The sequence below is a fragment of the Empidonax traillii genome, unplaced genomic scaffold, assembly GCF_003031625.1.
Source record: "Empidonax traillii isolate 1590-97213 ecotype Southwest subspecies unplaced genomic scaffold, ASM303162v1 scaffold404:size960789, whole genome shotgun sequence".
NCBI lineage: Eukaryota > Metazoa > Chordata > Aves > Passeriformes > Tyrannidae > Empidonax > Empidonax traillii.
The window spans coordinates 411,088-430,917 of record NW_020955597.1 but is presented as its reverse complement, the minus strand read 5'-3'; the positions used below and the strand labels follow the sequence as shown (position 1 = coordinate 430,917).

The window sequence follows — 19,830 nt, the reverse complement described above, 5'->3', positions numbered from 1 at the left end:
AAGGTGATCCCAGCACAGTGATTAGACAGGTGACAGCAATTTCACACAAGAGATCTTGGGTGAAGCTGGGACTTGAATCCTAAGGTGATTTTTAAATGTGGTGCATTTAATGTTACAATAGAAAAATGACACGTCTATCTAAGCAACAACAAAAGCTTGAGGTTGTAATATTGATTCCTCTTTGCTGGCATTACCCTGTTTGTCAGCATGACATCTTTTGAGCAGTGGTTGTGCCTGTTTTTATTGTAACTGCAGAATCCCAGTGTACTCAGAATATTGTATAAACAATTGTGCTCTTATTCTGCTTTTCTGTATCATTTCCTTAAAGGTGTACTGATATTTTGTAAAGTTTGGGGTTTATTCATGTTGTAAGTCATGATGGGGAAAGTCTTGGCTGACTATTTACCAGATATGTTTTTTTGTTTGCATTTCATTCTGCCTGGACAATGAAACTAAACTTGCTGGTAAGTCTCATGTTACTTCCTTTTTTCAGAGTTTCATGCTTTAATTTATGGCTGTTTGTTTCCTGAAAACCAATGGGCTGGGTTGAAATGCAGCCTTTTCCCCACCTTATTTCAAAATAAGGAAGCAAAAGCATTCTTTTATTAAAAAAAAAAAGTCAATTTTTTATTGGTTTTAAACTTCATTAGTCTGAGTTTTATTATATTGATATGAGTTTAGCTCATAACGTTTCTATTATGCTACTTGATTTACCTGATTGGTAGAACTGTACTGTTTTACTCTTTCACTTAATCCTGATATAGGTGAATTTTTCTGGTGTTGCTTGAAATTGTTGTGTTTTGTAGAAATCCTCAAACGTGAGGAACATGGTGGTGCACCCAAAACCAGAGTTTCATTCCTTTGTTTGTTTTATTTTATTTTTAGTCGAGGCCAAGGGCTCCAGTAGTCAGTCCTGCTTGCACGCAGAGCGATCAAACTTATTTCCTCTGTTGTTCCCAGGACATGAAAGTTACATCACCTTTTGCCACTTGGAAAACGAGGCTGCCTTCACGTGCAGCGCAGATCACACCATTCGGAAGTGGGATGTGGTGACGGGGCAGTGCCTGGCCATTTACCGAGGCCACACGTCGATTGTGAACAGGTTGGCTCCCTGGAGCTCTCCCCTCGTGTCCCTGTGATCTGTTACCACATCTGTGCTGTCATTTCACTGCCGTTCTCCGTGACTTCTCTAACAAAACGGGCTCTGCAAACCTTTGAGCTCGTGCTACCCGTGTCCCGTGCTGATTAGTTTTCCTAACAACGGTGCTGACACAGCCATAGGCAGCAGATAGGGGAGAAATGAAAGGCAAACACAGCAGGGGGATCGAGTCCAGGGCTAGGATTGAAATTCCAGAAGGAATTATTCAATTGATAACAGATGCTTCTGATAAATAGATTTTAAAAACATCGTGTCATGTCTTTGTGTTGGCAAGAGGGGTGAAGTCAGGGCTTTTTCTTTTACTGCTGTTTGTGCAAATGAAGTTTAATATTAAACTATTAAATTAATTGTGGGTGGCTGATTGCCCTGTCTTTTTAAAGTGCCTCTTAATAGTTGGACTGGATTTAATTAATGGCAAATAGAGCAGTCAAAGATTGGTATTTTTTTTTAACATTTCTTTTCTGGTGGGTGTGTGGGTTTTTTTGTTCCTTGCTAAACTCAAAACACATACGATGTGTAGCAAGATTCTGTAAATAGTTAGGAAGGCTGGCTCCGTGTTTTGGCACCGGCCTGATTTTTTGCTTGAATCAGCAAATGGGAAATGTGTTCCCTATTCATATGACTTTGATGCCTGTTTGAAAGGTTCCAGAGGACCAAACTCAGCTGACAAAGAAGGCAGGTTGTGGATGTTCCACATCTCTGGTTTGGAAATATGAACTTTAGAGATTTTTCTGTTATTATACGCCTGTGCTGCTACAACTTATTGTTTTGGAGGCCCAGCAAGTTGAATTCCTGAGCTGTAATCTCTGATTTGCTCTTCAGTTATGTAATGAATGGGATACTCTTTCTTTACCTTTTTTGAGATCCTGAGCTAAGTGAAATTAGGTGTATATTTTTTTTTCTTGCACTCTCTTTATTTGATGATGGAAAGGTGGTTATCTTTGCACACCATCAGTTGCAGTTCAGGTTCCTGTAATGCGTTTTTTAGTGTTTTGGGTTTTTTCTGTTTTTAATTCCAAGCTATTGTCATAGGTCAGTTTATAAATTTTTTTTTTAATAAAGAAAGACTGAAGAATAATTGCCAAGAATAAGTTACTTAAAAGAAAAAAAAAAAAAAGAAAGAAACCAAACAACACATCAAACTTGTAGCTAGTAGGTGTAACTCATGAAAGTTCATGATCCCTGCTGGGAGGAACTTTAGCAAAACACAAATGCCCAAAGTTACAATGCTATAGTGTAAAAATATAAGTACCAATATATGTACCTGAATAAGGGGTCTTGGTTTTAAAAGTAGAAACAGAGAAGTGTTCAGTTTCTAAAAACACTGAATTGGGGTTATAAATGTTGTGTTCATGCTGCTGTTTCATGCTTCAGGGTGCTTGGCGTTGAAAAATGTGACAGAAGAGGGTTATATAAAAAGAATGATGCTATTCATGCATAAACCCCATGTTTTTTGCAGGATCCTGGTTGCCAAAGACTATCTGTTCAGTGGCTCCTACGACAGGACGGCCCGCTGCTGGAGCGTGGACAAGGAGAAACAAATCCAGGAATTCAGGGGCCATCGGAACTGTGTCCTGACTCTGGCTCACTACTCCTCCAGGGATGTTCTTGAGGAAGAGGAGGAGGAAGAGGAGGAAGAGAGGGTGAGCAGAGACCTGCTGGTGACAGGGAGCACTGACTGCACTGTGAAGGTCTGGTGGGTGTCCAGCGGGCGCTGCTACCAGACCCTGCTGGGACACACCGGGGCCGTCCTGTGCCTTATACTTGACGCACCAAACAGGGAGCTGTTCTCCGGCAGCACGGATTACACCATCCGCACCTGGAATATTGTCACTGGTGAGCAGCTCAAAGTGTTCAAAGAGCACCAAGGATCAGTCATCTGCCTAGAGGTAAGAGCTCTCCTCAAGAGCCTTTGGAAAGGGGTGTCCATGCCTTAACTCGTGTGGGTCTCCGTTGTCCTTTTGTTCACAAAGAAGCTCTTCCAAGGCAGGTTATTAAATTAAATATTCATGTAATAACAAAATAATGTTCTCTGGTCTTTAGACAAATCCTCTTTCCTAAAACACTGGGCTTCTAGTGGCTGTCCTTGTCTAACTTCTAGCTCAGTATCTATTTAAATCCTCCTAGGTCTTGGAACTCATGAGTAGGTTTTCTGGGTGCAACGTTCACCTGAGTAGGATTGTGCAGACAGGATCACCAGACTCTGAAGAAAATACCCTGAGCAAGTAAACGGTCACAGCGTCAGGTAACTTAAAAAGAGGAGGGGAAAAAAAAAATTCAGAGTAAGCCAGATAACTTAAAAAACCCCAGCCCAAATCCTAACACAAAGTTGTGGGCAAAAGATAATGGGAGAGCATAAAGCTGAAAGAAATCCTACATTAAAAACCACACAGATATAATCTGAGAAAAGAAAGGGAGAAAGAGATGGCCAAGACAAGGAAACGGGCAAGGAAAATGGGAAAGAGAAGTAGAGCATAGGGAAGAGAAATCAGGAAATGATGAAGGAAAGAGGGGAAGGAATGTAACGTGTTCTGAAAAACTGTGCTCTGTTTTTCTGTTTGCAGTATTTTTCTGGTGAATGCTGCCAGATTTGTTAATGATGCAGGGAAGAGGAGAAGGTTAGGCAGATGAAGCAAAATGGGAACTATCGCACGAGCACTTACCCTGTGCTCTCATTATCCACCAGAAAATGCTCACAGTGTATTTAAAGAGAGTATATGATGGTCTGTAACTTAGTTTCAGGTCAGCATAAATGTTTATAAATGCGTGTGTCTGACTGAAGTTAATGACAGTAGTTTTTCTTGCTGCTCTCCTTGTTTGTGTTTGTTGTCCATAAGTGTTTTTCCTTTACAGAGGCTACAGGATGTAATTTTAATAGCTGTTTAGTAAATGTTGCCTTTGTTTCTAGAGAAGGTAGTCACAGCTGACACTAACAGAGTAAAAACCTGAGAGTACCGAAGGAATTCTGGTTTTCTTCAGTTTTAGAAAGGGAAAAAAAAAAAACACAACATACAAAGTCATGTTGCCCTGGAGTAATGTTTGTCTTGCTTGGGTAAATTCTCAGTGTTAAAGCTTGTTTTTTTGATATTGTGGTAATGTATTTTGAGGATGCTGAAGTAAATCTGTTGCTGTTCTTAGTGTCACGCTATGTTTTGTTGTTTAATTGTAGCCCTTCTCCAAGGCACAGATTGGCAACGACAGAGCTTGCTTTAATTTAATTGGGTTCTTGCTAAAATTGTTACACAAAACTGGCTTGACCCTCTCCCAGAAGCCTGGGAAATTCAATTATGCTCTTTGAATGCTCAGGAATGAGCAATGCTTCTCTGCTTGTGAGCACAGAATTAAACAATGGTTTTAAACAAACAGAACTTCTTGTAGGGGAGAAGAAAAACAAAACCAATACATCTATTTGGAAAACCTGAACAATTCAGAGTACACAAGACTGCTGCTGCCAAGACTGTGTTGGCAACAGTCCTGGCCAAATTCTCTTCTAGCTGTGAGTAACTGGTAGCCCCTCACTTCTCTCGTCACCAGCTGGTGTATGAGGCTGGGAGAGTCCAGCTGAGGTACATATAGGCCCCCACAGAGAGCATTTAGTGTCCAGGCCTCTCAAACTTATCCCAGCTTAAGCAGTCACTGTACTGCTGTTGAATAGCTTTAGGCTGTTGATCTTTCCTAATTCCTCCCTCTGCCTAGCTGGGTTCAACACTGTCCCTTCTGTTCCACTTGGCAGCCTCTCAGCACAGCCCACATGGTATTTTCATTCTTTCAGAAAGGGGTCAATCACCAGAATCCATACAAAGATGTTACAACAGAAAGGAACCTTCCTGAAAAGAGGTGTTTATTTATTTTTTTTTTTAATTTTTGATTTCTTCTCAAAAAGCTCTTGGAGCCCCTTTTTGCCCTGGGCTCCTCAGTGACAGGGTTGTAATCTGTGGCAGTGAGTTGGGATGGTATTTTTCAAACTCCAGGTCAGGAAGGACTTGGAGGTAGTTGTGAGTTGCTCACAATAGCCAGCAGAGAGTTTTAATTGTTGACAGTAATTAATTTTCTTCAGGGCAGAAGTGAGCTGCTAATTACAGCAGATTTTCACTCCCCCCGTCCTGGAGGAGCTGAGTTGGTACCAGGAATTAGAGGCATTTACCTGTTCTCTGGGTGGTATAATGCTTGTGTGGGGAGGATAAAGGGAAAGAAAAATAAAGACTTATTTTCATTTTATTTATTCAAATAAAGATCCCTAAGGGAGGGTGACCTTTCAAAAAGTTTGAGAAATGCTCAGTATGATCTTTCGTCCTGGACACAGATCAGGAAAAATTTGGATATTGAGACCATATTTCCCCCAACTTTAGAAAGCTGTTATTAACGGGAATGCCCTGGGATGTTCTGAACTGCTGCAAATTAGGTCCAGCCTGTTCCAGTCCTCTCCCATTACTTTCCAGTAAATACCAGTAGTGTTGCTGTAGCAGTGAATGGGAATTCCTGGAGCCTCTTGAAGGAGTTTTCTGGGTGGACAGCCATAAAGCAAAGCACACCCATGTTATCCACCTTGTTTCCTGCAGAGCTGGACTGTGGAAAGCAGAGGGCTGATGCCACAGGCATGTTCGGGTTTTGAGTGTTCCCCAGATGCTCTGAGATCCTTTAGGTGTTGTTGCCAGCTGGTGTAAGTTAGAGGAGCCTGGGAACTACTCTAATCTAGCATGGCAGAACAGAAGAGTGTTGGTGAGCTTTAGGCTTTCCCTTTTCCCCTGTCCTTGGAGGTTCTAGACAGAGGAGTGAAGAGGGTGAGCTGTTCATATCCCCCAGGGCTGGTCCTGCTGTCCCAGCTGGGGTCAGTCTGTTGAAGGTGAGTTACCAACCCAACTGATTGTGGGTGTTCTGCTGGCAAAGGAGCTCTGCTGCAGGTACCAGCTTGTTCTAATGCCACTTTTCTCTTCCTTCCACTGTTTAAATTGGACCAAGAGAGAAAGTCTCCTGGCAAAACCTATCTGCAGTGGGAACTGTGTCCATGCTAGGGGCTTTGGCAGCACTGATTGCTTGATTTTCACAGTCAGGCAAGGTAGCTCATGGTGGAGCAGCCAGGACTCTTCGCTCTCTTCCTCCTGCAGTGCATTGATCGCTTGGCAGACGAAGTACAGCAGCTGTTCTGAGTGCTCCCTCTTCATATAAGAGCCAATAATGAAATTTTATAGGAAGTGATGGGGAAAAGCAAGGGTGGGCTGAGTGTAATCACAGCTCGTGCTCGTCCTTCCACTTAAAAATTTCAGGCCTGGCTAAAGACCAGTATTTGGAATTAATAATCAAACACCCATTTTCATTAATGTGACTGCCTGCAAAAGGCTGAATAACCCTGATTTAAATATTTACTTGTGTATGTTTTCCTAAATGCCTCGGAAGTAGCTTTGCAAACTGTTTACAAGGATTGCTTTGTCCTTCGCTGATTGTTCTGCCTCTGAGTATTTATCAAAATTGCGCTGCCAAAAGCTGGCAATGCGAAATGATCCAGCTTGGAATTCAGCTTGGATCCTACAGCAAACATTCTTGCAAGGAAACCTCTTTTTGAAGAACATGAACATGAGTGGAGAAGGGCTTGCTTCTGGTTTTCCCCGCAGAAGATCCTTTGTTTGGACCATTCCCTTCAGTGGCCTTTTAAAGCTGACTAGAAGGAAAGAATGCTTTGAACAAAGCCACTGCCTGGACTCCGTTTATGTGCCTAACTGTTGTGATCACGGGGACAAGAAATGTTTTCTTGCCACATCAGTTAAATTAAGCGCACACAGTCTTTGTAATCTGTGTTTGTATTTGTTGCATCAGAGGATGAAGATGTGAGTTAGAGGAATGTGAATGTGTACAACACCTGTAGAAGCTAAACGTGCTTTGCACTGCAGTAAAAAAAGGCTGAAAAATGTTCTCTGACAGCCAGGCCAGAGAGCTCTTTCTAGATGGATTCTCAGAAAAAAAAAACCAAAACAATTTCTTGCCCACAGGGAGTTTGTTTGCTCGTTAAAATGAATGTGGTTTGAATGGGATCCTGAAAGTCTTAACTCGGCCGAAGCTTACATAGTTGTAACTTGAGACAGGTCCAAGTTGGTGATTTTTAGCTTAGAAGTGGCTGTGAATAGGAGACCCAGCTGGCAGACTGTAGGAGCACTGACCCCCATGAGGAGAACAAGCTGGTGGTGGGACATGTGGTTGCTGAGAGGAACTTACCCTGAAGTTCCTGGGATCAAGTCTGAGTGCAAGTGACCTTCAGAAAGAGGATGTGCCCAAATCTCTCTGGAGAGCCAGTTGCCTCTCCTTGACTGAGGATTAAATTGTTTCTTATAGCAAAGGTTAATAAGGATGGCAAAGTCCATTCCTCTAAGATTGAAATACCTGTTAAACAGCTCTTTTGCAGATATTTTTGGCATTCCTGCCGGTAAAATTTGTCTTAAGCTGCTGCAAATATTCAGTCCATCCGAGTTTGTGGAGCAGTAGAGTTGTAACTGCCTTGAGAGATCAAACCTAGATGTGATTTTTTTTTTTTTTTTAATTAAAATTCTGGTGTGTTTGGGGGATACAACCATTTCTTATTAATGAAATCTATAACTATTTCAGCATTTACAACTAGGATTTTGCTACTGCTATTACTTTGCAACTCACAAGCAGTCTGACTGAACTTTTTCATGCAATGCTACATCTCCAGTACTTTGGTCTGAGGATTGAGACAAATTTGCTCCATTCATGTGTCCCAGTGTTTCATCAGGGTCAAAGCAAAATGTCTCAGAGTGATGAGAAAAATTAGCAGTCCAGAATTACAAATATCAGTGCAGTGATTTTCTTTTTTCTGCTTTAGAACTGGGCATCTGACTGCCACCAGGTTTTAAAATTGTCGGAAGCTACCTGGGTTTGAAATGTCCACTCAGCCCATTAGTGTCTGAGCTGCAAATCTGTTCTGTGTTGTCCACTCTGCCCAGGTGTCCTTGCCTGGCCGTGCTTTTCCATGTCAGGAGCTTTGTTGGGAAATTAGCCAAAGTGAACCAAGTGTTCAAAGGCCAGCCAAGGAAAATACAGCTTTGGAAATATCACTGCTGTTTCTCTGGGCAGTCACAGGTTGGAATATGCAGCCATTTCTACAGATCTACAGCATGGGGCCAGATTGTAAGTGCTTTGGCTAGGGACACAGTAAGTGATGATTATTAATTTGATCAAATACAGATATCTGAGGTGTTGTAGCTTAGGCTGGAGTTGTAAGCTAGACCTGCCTTTAGACAAGTGAAGGAGGAGTGATCTTGCTTAAATTGATTTGGCCACAGCTGAGAAGGCTGTTCTTGTTGAGGGAAGAAATAGCAAGTTTTAGGGGTGTGGTCTGTTTGAAATGTGCTTCAGGGTGAGATGAATTGTGCCCTAGTCTGCAGTGACTGTAAAGGTCTATCTTAGCTGCACAGATCTGCACCAATTTAGATGACATTATGCCTATCACATCACTTAAGGCAGGTCTGATTTGCAGCTTCAGCCTGAGCTGATAGCTCTTGATGGCTTTCTTCACTAATAGCCATTTCGTGCTCTGTTTTATAAAAATACCCTGGAAATGAGAGGCAATGTGACAGTCAGAGCCTGTGCTGGGTTTTGCTGTTGGCTATGCTGCAGGCTCAGTCTGTGGCATGTGGTAGATTGTTTAACCTGTTAATATTCCTGTTTCCATACGAGGCTGAGGATCCTTTGCTGCTGTGCTCACCTGCTTGAGCTGGTGAGGGGGAGGAAGGTGCACAGATGTGTATAATGGGTTAGCACAGAGGCTTTGAATAAAGAGAAGATGGTTGGTGTGCTGGCCACCTCACCAGATGTCTGGCTGGGCATCAGAAAGCCAACCATGGCTTGTGTTGCATCAACAGCAGCGTGGGCAGCAGGTCAAGGAGGGGATTCTCTCCCTCTGCTCTACTCTGCTCTGCTCTACTCCACCTGCAGTGCTGCCTCCAGCTCTGGGGTCTCCAACATAGGAAGGATGTAGACCTGTTGGAGGGATTCCAGGGAAGGCCATGAAGATGCTCAGAGGGCTGGAGAATCTCTGCTATGAAGACAAGCAGAGACAATTGGGGTTTTTCAGCCTGGAGAAGAGGAGGCTCTGGGGAGACCTCATAGCACCTTCCAGTACCTAAAGGGGCTTCAAGAGAGCTGGAGAGGGGCTTCTTACAAGGGCAGGGAGAGGTGGGACAAGGGGGAATGGCTTTGAACTAAAAGAAAGTAGATGTAGTTTAGATATTAGGAAGAAATTCTTTCCTATGAAAGTGGTGAGGCACTGGCACAGGTTGCCCACTTCCATCCCTGGAAGTGTTCAAGGCCAGGTTGGACGGGTCTCTGAATAACCTGGTCTAGTAGAAGGCGTTGCTGCCCATGTAAGGAGGGTTGGAAATAGGTGATCTTTTAGGTCCCTTCCAACCCAAACCATTCTATGATTCTAAGGCTCTTACAGTTCTGGTGCTATAAATTATCTAAGTAAGCCCACACCATTTGATACATTTTTATATCTAGCAAATTAGCAAACCTAGACAAGTTGCAGCTCTTTTGTTTCACTTTGGCGTTCACACACCCACTTAAATGTAGAAACAAAGCAGCATAACCTAATGTACTGTTAATGCAGAGTGGCATTTACCTGCGGGAAGTTATAATTTAGTAATTTAGTGTTTTCCCATGTTCAGTGGGTGGGTTGATGCTGCTAGCAAGATGTCCAAAAAAAAAAAAAAAAAAAGACTTGGCCAAGAACCACACGGCAGGATCTCAGCTCAAAGCATCCTCTTCCATTTAGCAGGTGCAGCATGAAAATCTCTTCATGCCCATTCAGGCCGAGCTTGGAATTTAAAAATCAGGTTACCTTCCTCAGGCTAACTGAGTGGCTCTTGGTTTTTGTGAGTGCTGCTGGCCATTTGTTCTCTTTCCTCACTGGGATACGACATTAATGCTGCTGTTAAAACAGCTCAGAAGTAATCGGAAATGACATTTCAAAGTACTGCTGGCCTTTAACAGAGGGTTGTGTTTTACAGGCTCCTGGCGTTTAGCTATGAATTCTGTTCCATGGGCCAGGTTCTGCTGGTAGGAAGTGTGGCATTCCCTGCTCTGGCTGGGCTGGTGGGAGCTGTGACCAGCTCTTGCTCTGCCTGCACGCGTTTCTTACGTGGGTTAACACAGTCCCATCACTGCAGTGCTTTGTATCTTAAAAATACCTTTTGTTTCGTGTTGTAACACAGCACAGTGTTGCTCTGTACAGAGCTCACTTATGATGCCTTTTGGGAACGGGGTCATTCCTTTATGGATTTGGAGATGGAAGAGCATGAAAAACTTTCCAGCCTTACAGATACAGAGCGCGCAAAGAGCGGGGGGACTGAAGGTTTATAATTTTCTGAGGTGACAGAATAACCAGACCCTTAGAAGTGCCCTAAGAGCAAGGCCCAGGACAAGTGGATTTGTCATTTGTTGTGCACTTGGTTTCCTGCAGATACCTGAGGAGTGTCAGGGGCCAGTGCACTGCTGGTCATTAGAACCTTCTGATCCGTGTGTCTGGGGGACAAACGAGGTATCGTTACTCCTCATGCAAACTCCATTTCTTGGAGGGGGAACGGGTCAGGGTTCTCCCTGCTGTCTCTCCATCCCTTTGATACAGAGTTTGCTGCAAGTCCATGAAGCTGAGAGGAGTGTGCAGTCAGAGCTCTACATAACAATGGCTGTGAAAACCCTTAGTTTGATTTCATTAGATAGCCAGAGAATGCCAGATTTTTCTCTGCACTGTGGAGTTTTTCCTTGCTGAGCTTCCAGGCTTTATACAGTTTGTTTACTGTGTAATGGTTGGTTTTAAAGTCTTGCACAGGTCAGTTATTTTCTCTCTGTCTCAGTTTTGCAACTGCAGTCCTTCCTCTCGTCATTCTCTGCTGTGGAATAAACCCCACCCTCCCCACCAGTGAGTTCTCACAGGGTACAGGATAACTGGTGGAATAAGGCACCATTCTTCTTCGGGATTTATAGGCAGAATTACTTTAAACACACAGCAGAAGACAATCTGATTGAAGATGTTCAAAAACCTGTGTAAAGGGTGGTAATTATTTAATCATTCAATAACACAATCTGAAAAGGCTTGTAGAAATGCAGGTACAGAACAGCTTCAAGGAAGAGTTAGTGTTTCCAAATGCTAACCTTGTGCAGAGTGATCATACTAAATATAAACTCTGGTTTATGGTATGTAGGATTTTAATTTTAATTTACCTTTTTTTTTTTTTGTTACTCAGAATTGTTCTGAAATTTCTGTTGTAATTAAAACTTACAATCTGAGAAGAGTTCCTGTCAAATATGCTTTGCAGAAGCTACACTGCTGTTTTGGTTTTTTTTTAAGGCTGTAATAATGTACCTAATTATGGAAGCAGGGTTAGCATTGTTAAGCTCACTGGAATCCTGCCTGCTTGCTCCAGCAGACGGGCAAAGTTTTTGTCTTCTGAAAGCTGGGAGCTGTTTTTAAGGCCCAGAAGCCAATGGGAGATGGAGTTGTCGAGAACACAATGGTTTGCTCACCATCCCTCCGTTTCAAGGTGCAGCTGTTGCTGTTGAGTTGGAAACTGACTTTGGATGAGTCACTTCAGTGCAGTTCTCCCAGGAACCTGCCTGAGGGATGATTGCTGATGTCTTCTTCTCTTCCCTTCAGCTCGTGAACCGCCACTTGTACTCGGGGAGCGCGGACAGGACAGTGAAGTGCTGGTTAGTTGACACTGGGGAGCGAATCCAAACGTACAAGGCTCACAAACACAGCGTTAGCACTTTGAAATACCACGCTGGGATCTGTAAGTTGCCTTTCCTCTGTTCAGCAACCCCCCTGTCTCCTTTTGGATGTTTGTCTTTGACTGAAGGTTGTTAATGGAGAATAATTCTGAAGGCCTGCGAAATTGTCACTTTTTTTTCAACCCCAGCATGTCTATGTTCAGTATCAAACTTTGCTGTACTACTCCATATGGGAAGCTTAGATGTTCCCTCCATTTTCAACCTCCCTCTTCTTGAAAATGAAGAGGCAGTTTCTTAAAGAGAAGTGGCTTAAATTCTGAGCTGCCTGGGGGTTGTTAGTGTAGCCATGGTTTAACCTCACAGGTCTGTCACCTGCTTCTCCTGTGTGCTCGGGGACAGCAAGTGCTGCTGGTGGATGCACAGCCCTGTGCCTGCCTCTGCTGCCCCATAGGTACAATGGACTGTCCTAAACTAGAATCTCAGATGCTCACTGCTTCTTTCTCACAGTTGGGCTTCCTGTTCAGACCATCTCCCTTTCCACAGGTTCTTTTCCTCTTACCTGTCATGGTTCATGTATTTGTTCCCCAAACCACCTTTCTGCAGCAGCCAAGCAGGGCTTGCTGTACTAATGTTCTCAGCTCCACTGCCTTCAGTCCTCCTGCTGATAGTGGTTTCTGTACATAAGCGTCTATTGCTGACATAACAGTTTATTCTGACCATCAAACCTCCCTCTTTAAATCCTTCTCTGTGCTGGCATTCCTTCTGCACGTCTCCTCTCCGTTTCTGGTTTTGGGTTTCACGCAGCACCTCTGTTTTTATCAGTGAAGCTCTCTCTGTGTCATCCTGGTCTCATCCTGCCACTGTTGTTAGAGCTGAAGTGCCTTCATTTGCTGCCCAAACAAGAACTTCTCTCCTTTAGGGATGTCCATGGCTGCCTTAAGCTAATCCAGACATTCTAAACACTTGGCTGATTTTGGTTTCTGTACTTCAGCTATGAAGTGAACATACAACACTGAATGAATGGTTGCTATCTGGGCCCCGATCTCTCTTTTGGCAGATCGTCAGTGTGATGGTGATAACTGGCTGACAGATGCAAGATGGTGCACGTTAGCAGAGAGCTGTACCTGCACTTGTCTAGCACCATGCCTGCCATGGCTGGCTGACTACATTTATAACCCACTAACTGAACTGATTTCTAAATTATGTTTGGAAATTTAACATGTAACCAAGCCCAGAGGTGGAATTTTATTTCAGTCAGGGAACCCTTTTTTGGCCCTCCTTTCAGCATGAGACCCACAGCACTACTTTTCTTCATTAAAATAGTTAATTGTGATTTATGGTTGTTTCCGCTCTCCTCACCTACATTTCAGAACTACCCCATTCACCCCTACCTGCAGGTTGTAATTTCTGCGGATTTCAGCTTATGCTGTTGGCTAAAAGGTTGAAATGGAAGGGGAAAGGGTCTGAACCTAAGCTGCCCCCTGAAGTTATTACTGGTCCAAGATGCAGGCAGCGAGCAAGGGAAATGAACCAGAAATTGTAATCCAGGGTGAACACTGGCAGACAAAATATTAATGATTTTGTGTGTGTGTGTATTTTCCCCCTTTTAATTATAAAGACACAAACCAAAACACTGAATTAATCAGGACTAGCCAAAGGTGAGATAACTGTGCTGAGCTGATGTTGGCCTGATCCAGTGAGGAGTATCCATGTCTGGGTGGGAGATGGAGACACTGTCTCCTTCATTAATGAGACCTCCAGAGCTGCATTTTTTTCAGTCTTGGTCCTACTTTTCACACAACCAGTATAGACTTGACCACACTCTAAAGAATAAAGAAACTTTAGGCTCAAACAAAAGTCTCATTATTTGATGCCAGCCCCATCAGCTCTGCAGCTTTCTCTCTTCCCCCTCATCCTACCACCCTGACCCTGCCACACACACACACACACACTATTCTTTCATAACACTTTTTTTTTTCCCCTTAAAATAAAGGCAATATTGCTCCATTTAGTCAGACCAGTGAAGAACATCCCGATAGTGTGACAGAAGTGTTCACAGAGTTATTTAAGGTCTCATTTTAAATCAAACGCAAAGGTACTAAAAGTGTCAAACAGGGAGAATTGAAGGGTACCACTTAAAGGGTAGAAAAAATGCCCTGGAAGAATATTAGGAGCTTGTCTGAATGCATTAGGTGCATTTTAATTCTTGAAAGAGGAAATTTCCCCTTAAAAATTAATTTATATACTACTGTTGCTTGCATTACTGTGTGTTTCCAAGAAGGCTTTATAGTGTACTGAGGGTCCAAACAGATCTGAGAGCTAAAATTTAAGTCCTCCAAACGTGTTTCCAGTGGCTTTCCTCAGCCTACTTGTATAATCAATAGCATGGTGAACACTGCAGCTGGTTTTCAATCTAATTTACTTAATGATATGTTGATTATTTCTCCCTTACAGTGGGTGCACAGTCCTTTAAAATTTAATGGGGTTTATATCTTTTCATGTTGCAAAAACTCCAAGGGAAACGTTTAAAAACTGTTCTCCCTCCCAATGGTCTATGAAATTTAAGTAAAAAACTAAAATTAAATTTTTTTGTTGTTGTTTATTTCACAGGTGGTATATATATCTTTAAATGCTAGATCTGGGATAGATCAACAGCTCTTCTTTGAAAGTCAGAGGTGCAAAGAGACCTCCCAAATCTAGCGTGACAGTTCAAAAGACATAAAAGGGTGTCTGTCAAAAGCAAAAGATCCTGATAGCAATAGCTGAGGTAAACTGAGAGCTGCAGAGGGAAAACAGCTCTTAATTGGTTCCTCTGCATGTGTGTAACAGAATTCAGTGATTTCCTTTCACTGGATAAAAAGTGGGTACCCGTACCCTGCTTTACTTCGTTGTGACTCGTTTGCAGAGTGGGACTCAGTGTTTTTTTGGGATTGTGTTGGCAATTGAATTCATAGTGCCCCATATAAGATGACATTGGTTTTCCAGATCCAGATGTTTCTTGGAGGTGTAGCCAGGAGGTACCCAGCTTCCTGCTGTTCCATTTGAAGTGGGAAGGCTGATGGCAGTCTGCAGCCTGTTCTCTAATCTCATCTGAGTCCTGAATTTACTGCTGTGATAATTTTTTCACCTCTCTTTGTAGATTCAGTCCTGACATCCCCCAAAAGATAAGGAATCTGTGGTTTTCGGGCACTTCGGTTTTGTGAAAATCTTTCCATGCTACTGGCCTTTCAAAGACATGAAATGCATGGAGCAGTGAATATATTGCTTTTTGCAGCTCTGAAATATTTATATCTAGAAAAACTCGAGGAGTTTGGGTTAACTGAAGGAAAGTGAGTATTTGTAAAGGGAGTTTGTGACCTTTAAAGCACACAAATGGACTCCCTTTTGGGCATATTACTAAATACAAAATTAAATATTCAGCACTGCCTTACAGTTGCTGGATGCAGCAATTCTTGGGATCTGACATGAAGATCCTGAAGTGCTGAGAAGTCATTCTTTGTACATCTAGTTAAGATACTCTAAGGAAACCTGATGAACAGCCAAAATTCACGGTCATGCTTAATATACTTACCCCTGCATTGCCCCTCTTGGAGCAGCAGGGGTGATGGAGATACTGTAGCATTGAATGTAAACCTGTAAATAACTGTGGTAAAACAAATGGAAGGTTTAGTGGAAATCCTTAAAGCCAAACTTGACATAAATTGCCTGCTTAGGATTACTGAGGCATGTTTAGGCAGGGAAATAAAGGTGGAAGAGAGGAGCAGAAATAGATACATGAAGGGTGTTTGGAGTGAAATGCTGCTGTGTGTAGGAACTTCAGGTTTAAGGCAGTTCAGTGTTTTGAGAAACACAGCTGAAAACAAGCACGCTGGGGTCAGCAAAATGAAAATTATCTGGACTGCTTTATCTGAGGAGAGAATCAAACCCAGAAATGGTATGTCATGCTCCTTTGTGAGCACGGTTTAGGTGCGTTTTTGAACTTGCATGAGCTGACCTGGGGTTGCTGCTCACATCTGGCCGTGCTGGGCTGTGTGGTTGCGTTGCAGTGTTCACAGGAAGTGGTGATGCCTGTGCAAGAGCTTTCAATTCCAAGAGCGGAGTCCTGCAGAAGATCTTCCGAGGACACAAGTTCATCATCAACTGTATCCAGGTCAGGAAGGGGTTTCTTTGTGCCATTTCTCCCTTCTGACTGCCATCCTCATTTGTTCTGTGGGAATTGGTGTGTGGCTGGCGGGCCTGTGTGTCTTGGACTGGATGTTGTTCTAGGATAAGTCTTGAATATTCCGTATGTAATTTTGGGAAAGCTTGTTAATAATAAGGATAAGTGAAACCACGGAACGAGTCCCCAGGGACGGCCCTGTGTCTGTGACTGGGGTTTTTTCAGGTCAGGTTAAACAAGGAGCCACAAAAAATGAGACGGGTGTAAGTGATGCTGTGAGGGGCACAGAACGGGCTCCAGCCTCGTGAGACCCTTTCCATCACAGGACACTAATGATAAGCGTTTGCAGTGCTCTAGGAGGAAAAGAAGTTTGTGCCTTATTCAGCCAGAATAATATTGTACCATCATCGTCCAAATTGCAGACTCCTGGGTACTGAGCAACTGGTTGTGTAGCAGATGGTCACCTGGGTGCATTTGGGTGGTAACCGATAGAATCCCTCTGGGCAGCCCTGAGTATTGAAAAAGCTTGGCTTTGTATTTTATTTTGTAACTTAATTTCCAACCTGTACAGGGCAAAAAATCCTGGTAAGAGAGAGGGTTGAGAAGTGATGACCTCGATATGATCTTAAGTGTATTAATGAGGGGTGAGGGGGCCGTGGTTGGGTGATGTTTCATGTAAGCCAGAGTGCCAGGGGGGTGCTTGCTGTCGTGACCCACCTCTGGTGACTGAGAGCACACCTGTGGTGGACAGACTGATGGTTCATTAAGGAAATTAAACCACAGGAGGGAATCAAAGTCAAATTACTGCAGGTTTGGAAGAACAACGGAGTTTGAAGGAGGACTTGTAACTGTAACTTACTGCAAAGGAAGAAGGGAAGGAGGAAGGAAGGCCTTCCTGAGCACCCCACTGCTCACTGATGCTGATTTTGGTGCCTCCTTAAGCTCAACATCAAAACCAGCACAGAAATTCCCAGCTACATCTCACTCTGACATCGAGTTTAGCTCCCCATTGCTTTTCTAGTGGGTCTGGGCTATAAATAACTCCTGCTGTTTATATTTTATGGCTCTGTGAAGTGGCTGAGAAATGAGCCCTGACTTGGTAATGTCTCACCCCACTTCAGCAGCTTTTGTGATAATTTATACTGGCTCTTGCCAGGAGCTCAGGCCTTAAGTGTTGGGATCAAGCTGTGTTTGCTCTGATTTGTGACGGTTTGATGGTGCCGATTCCGGGCCGCATGGTTTGGTGTTAAGTGTGACCCCGTTGTTCCAGGTCCACAACGAGTTGCTCTACACGGCTTCCCACGACGGCACGCTGAGGATCTGGGACATCCGGGGAATCTGCAAGAGAAATAAGCGGCGTTTGAAGAAGGAGAGGTCTGTCCAGGGCAGGAGCTCGCAGAAGGGGAGCCTGTCTCGTCTCTTCAACAACAAAGTGGGCTGTATGGTACAGCAGGAGAACGGGGAACACGAGGCCGTTGAACTCATGTGACGGCCCGGAACGGGCTTTCCATCGGTGACCAAAGCTGAACATTTTGTTTTCTGCACCACTGTGTCCATGTAAACCAGAACTTGGAAAGAGATGGGAAATGGCTTTGCTCGAACCTCAGTGTCTTGAGCCAGGGTTCTCTGTGACTGCCAGATGGACTCCAGTCAGATCCTGTCGCTGCAGGTGACTCAGCTGAGCAGCTCTGGGGCCAGCAGGGAAGGCAGGGTGGTTCAGGTGTGGTACCTCTGTGTCTGCAATTAGAAACTTCTCTTGTTTCAGTTCCCTAGGGCACAGAGGTGCTGCACATCTCTGCCTGACCAGTTTCTAATGAGAGAAGTTTTCCCCTGTTGCTGTTGCCCACTCACATGGACCCTGTTCAGCCCAATGTGGCAGTGAAAGGTGTCCTGCAAGCACAGCTACAAATTCCGCCTTCACAGCTCACCTTTGTGTCAGTCGTTGGCCGCCAACGCAGGATGGTTTGGCTCAGCAGCAGGAGTTTAAAGCAGAGTTGACACCTCTCTGGGAAGTTGGGAGTAGTAGGACAGAAATTAATTGCTGCTTTTTTTTTTTTTTCTCCCACAAAACATAAGCCAGAGAACAAGCTAAACCTCAGCCCCTTTTACAAAGGTCAGCTGTTTGCCAAGACACAGCAGTTCCCCTCCTCCCAACAGTCCAGTGGGGTCTTTTTTTTACCTTTTAAAATCTCATACTTCAGCAGAGGAAGCACCAATGACTTCACATGTGTCTTCTGTGAGCTGCCAGGGTTGTGAGCTGCCAGGCACCCATGTACCTTGGGCACAGTTCCTGATGGGCTCCTCTGAAGGGCCTCCTCTTGGCATGGCAGGAGTCGGAAGGTGGTGACTCCACCACCTCTGTGGGTAGCCTGGCCCTCTGCTTGGCTGGCTTTACGAGGGGGAAGGTTTTCCTTATATCCACCAGGAATGTCAAATTGTGATTTTCATGGAAGGGTAAATGAGGATTTATTGGGTGCTCTGCATGTGTTGTCTTTCCTCCTCCCAAGGCTGTGTCTTGCTGGGTTGTTAGTAGCATTGGATAAGCAGTCAAACTCAAGAGAAGGTCTCCCAGTCTTTTTCCATGTTCATCCCTCTCTGATAACCACTGAGCCATGAATTAACAAGGGTTCTTATATTTTTCTATTTGCAGATATAGCTCTTTGTAGAACCAGTCCAAAAATACCTAACCACATGTTTTTATTTTTATGGCTTTATTTATTCTCTACTACAGCAAGATAAAAATGCTGTATTCCTTTTTTAGAATGGATTAATAAACATGTGGCATCTACAGACAAGTGACTGTCTAGTTTTTATTTTTGTCTCATTTAGAGGGGGGTTGGCTGGCTGCAGATGCTCAGCAGTTAAGAATGGATGGAATACGGGAAAATAAACCCACATATACTTTTGGAAATATTTTTGCCTTCCCCTCACTGCTGGGGCTGGAGTCAGGTGTGTGTGGAGCTGTCCTGCCTCTCTCCAGTCACCAGACTTCCCAAGCTCAGATCCCCTATCAGGGGAAGGAGTGACCAGCCATAAAACAAAGCAGAGACGTAAGGGAAAGCAGGGAGGACAGGGGCACATGCCCTGACTCAGCCATTGTCCAGGTGGCACCAAAGACCCCCATCTGACATAGTCACACTGTGAGTTGTGCTGGTCACCTACCCTGCTCACCTTTCCTGCTGAGCAGCTTTGGTGGTTCTTAAATGGCAAGTTCCTGCATCTCGTAGGAATCAGCATTTAAATTATGTGAAATGCTGTAAGAGACTAACATGGGAGGTCATTTGCATCATGCAGACCTAATTCTACTGTAAATTCCAGTCCAGTGGTTGTGGCTCAGCACTGGCCCTGCGAGAGATCTTTATGAGATGGTGGCTGCTGGGTGATGGTTTGCCATGCTGCTGACTTTGTATTTTGGTTCTGAGGATGAACCCGAGTAGGAGGCCTTTATGAGATGGACAGAGTTCCCCAGATCACCTGGGCTGTACTTTCTGTTTAAAACTTCACACGCAGTACGTCAGACGCGAGAGCCTCTCTGGGCATACAGCAGCTGCACAGGCAATCAGCACACATCTCAAAGAGTGGAATTAATGAGTCATCACCACTTCTGCCTGTTGCTAAACATATCACAGTGCCTCCAAATGCATGGTCAAATGAACTTGTAACTTTCAGCCAGCGCCTCCTGCCCTGCTGATCACTTACAACTGCGCAGGCAGTTACTCGGGGGCAGCAGCGCTGGCAGAGTTACATCATTGATGAATGGCTTCTCTGACAAGCG

General features: G+C 43.9%; 1 protein-coding gene across 1 annotated transcript in view; it reads left to right on the top strand.

Moving 5' to 3' along the window:
• Positions 1-18,113, top strand: part of WDR86 (WD repeat domain 86) — a 26,963-nt gene extending 8,850 nt beyond the window's left edge. The window contains exons 2-6 of the mRNA XM_027893745.1: positions 886-1,102; positions 2,619-3,048; positions 11,823-11,958; positions 15,943-16,046; positions 17,326-18,113. Of these exons, the coding sequence (XP_027749546.1) occupies positions 886-1,102; positions 2,619-3,048; positions 11,823-11,958; positions 15,943-16,046; positions 17,326-17,544 (1,106 nt within the window). The 3' untranslated portion in view covers positions 17,545-18,113. The remainder of the gene's footprint in view (positions 1-885; positions 1,103-2,618; positions 3,049-11,822; positions 11,959-15,942; positions 16,047-17,325) is intronic.
• The last annotated feature ends 1,717 nt before the right edge of the window (positions 18,114-19,830 follow it).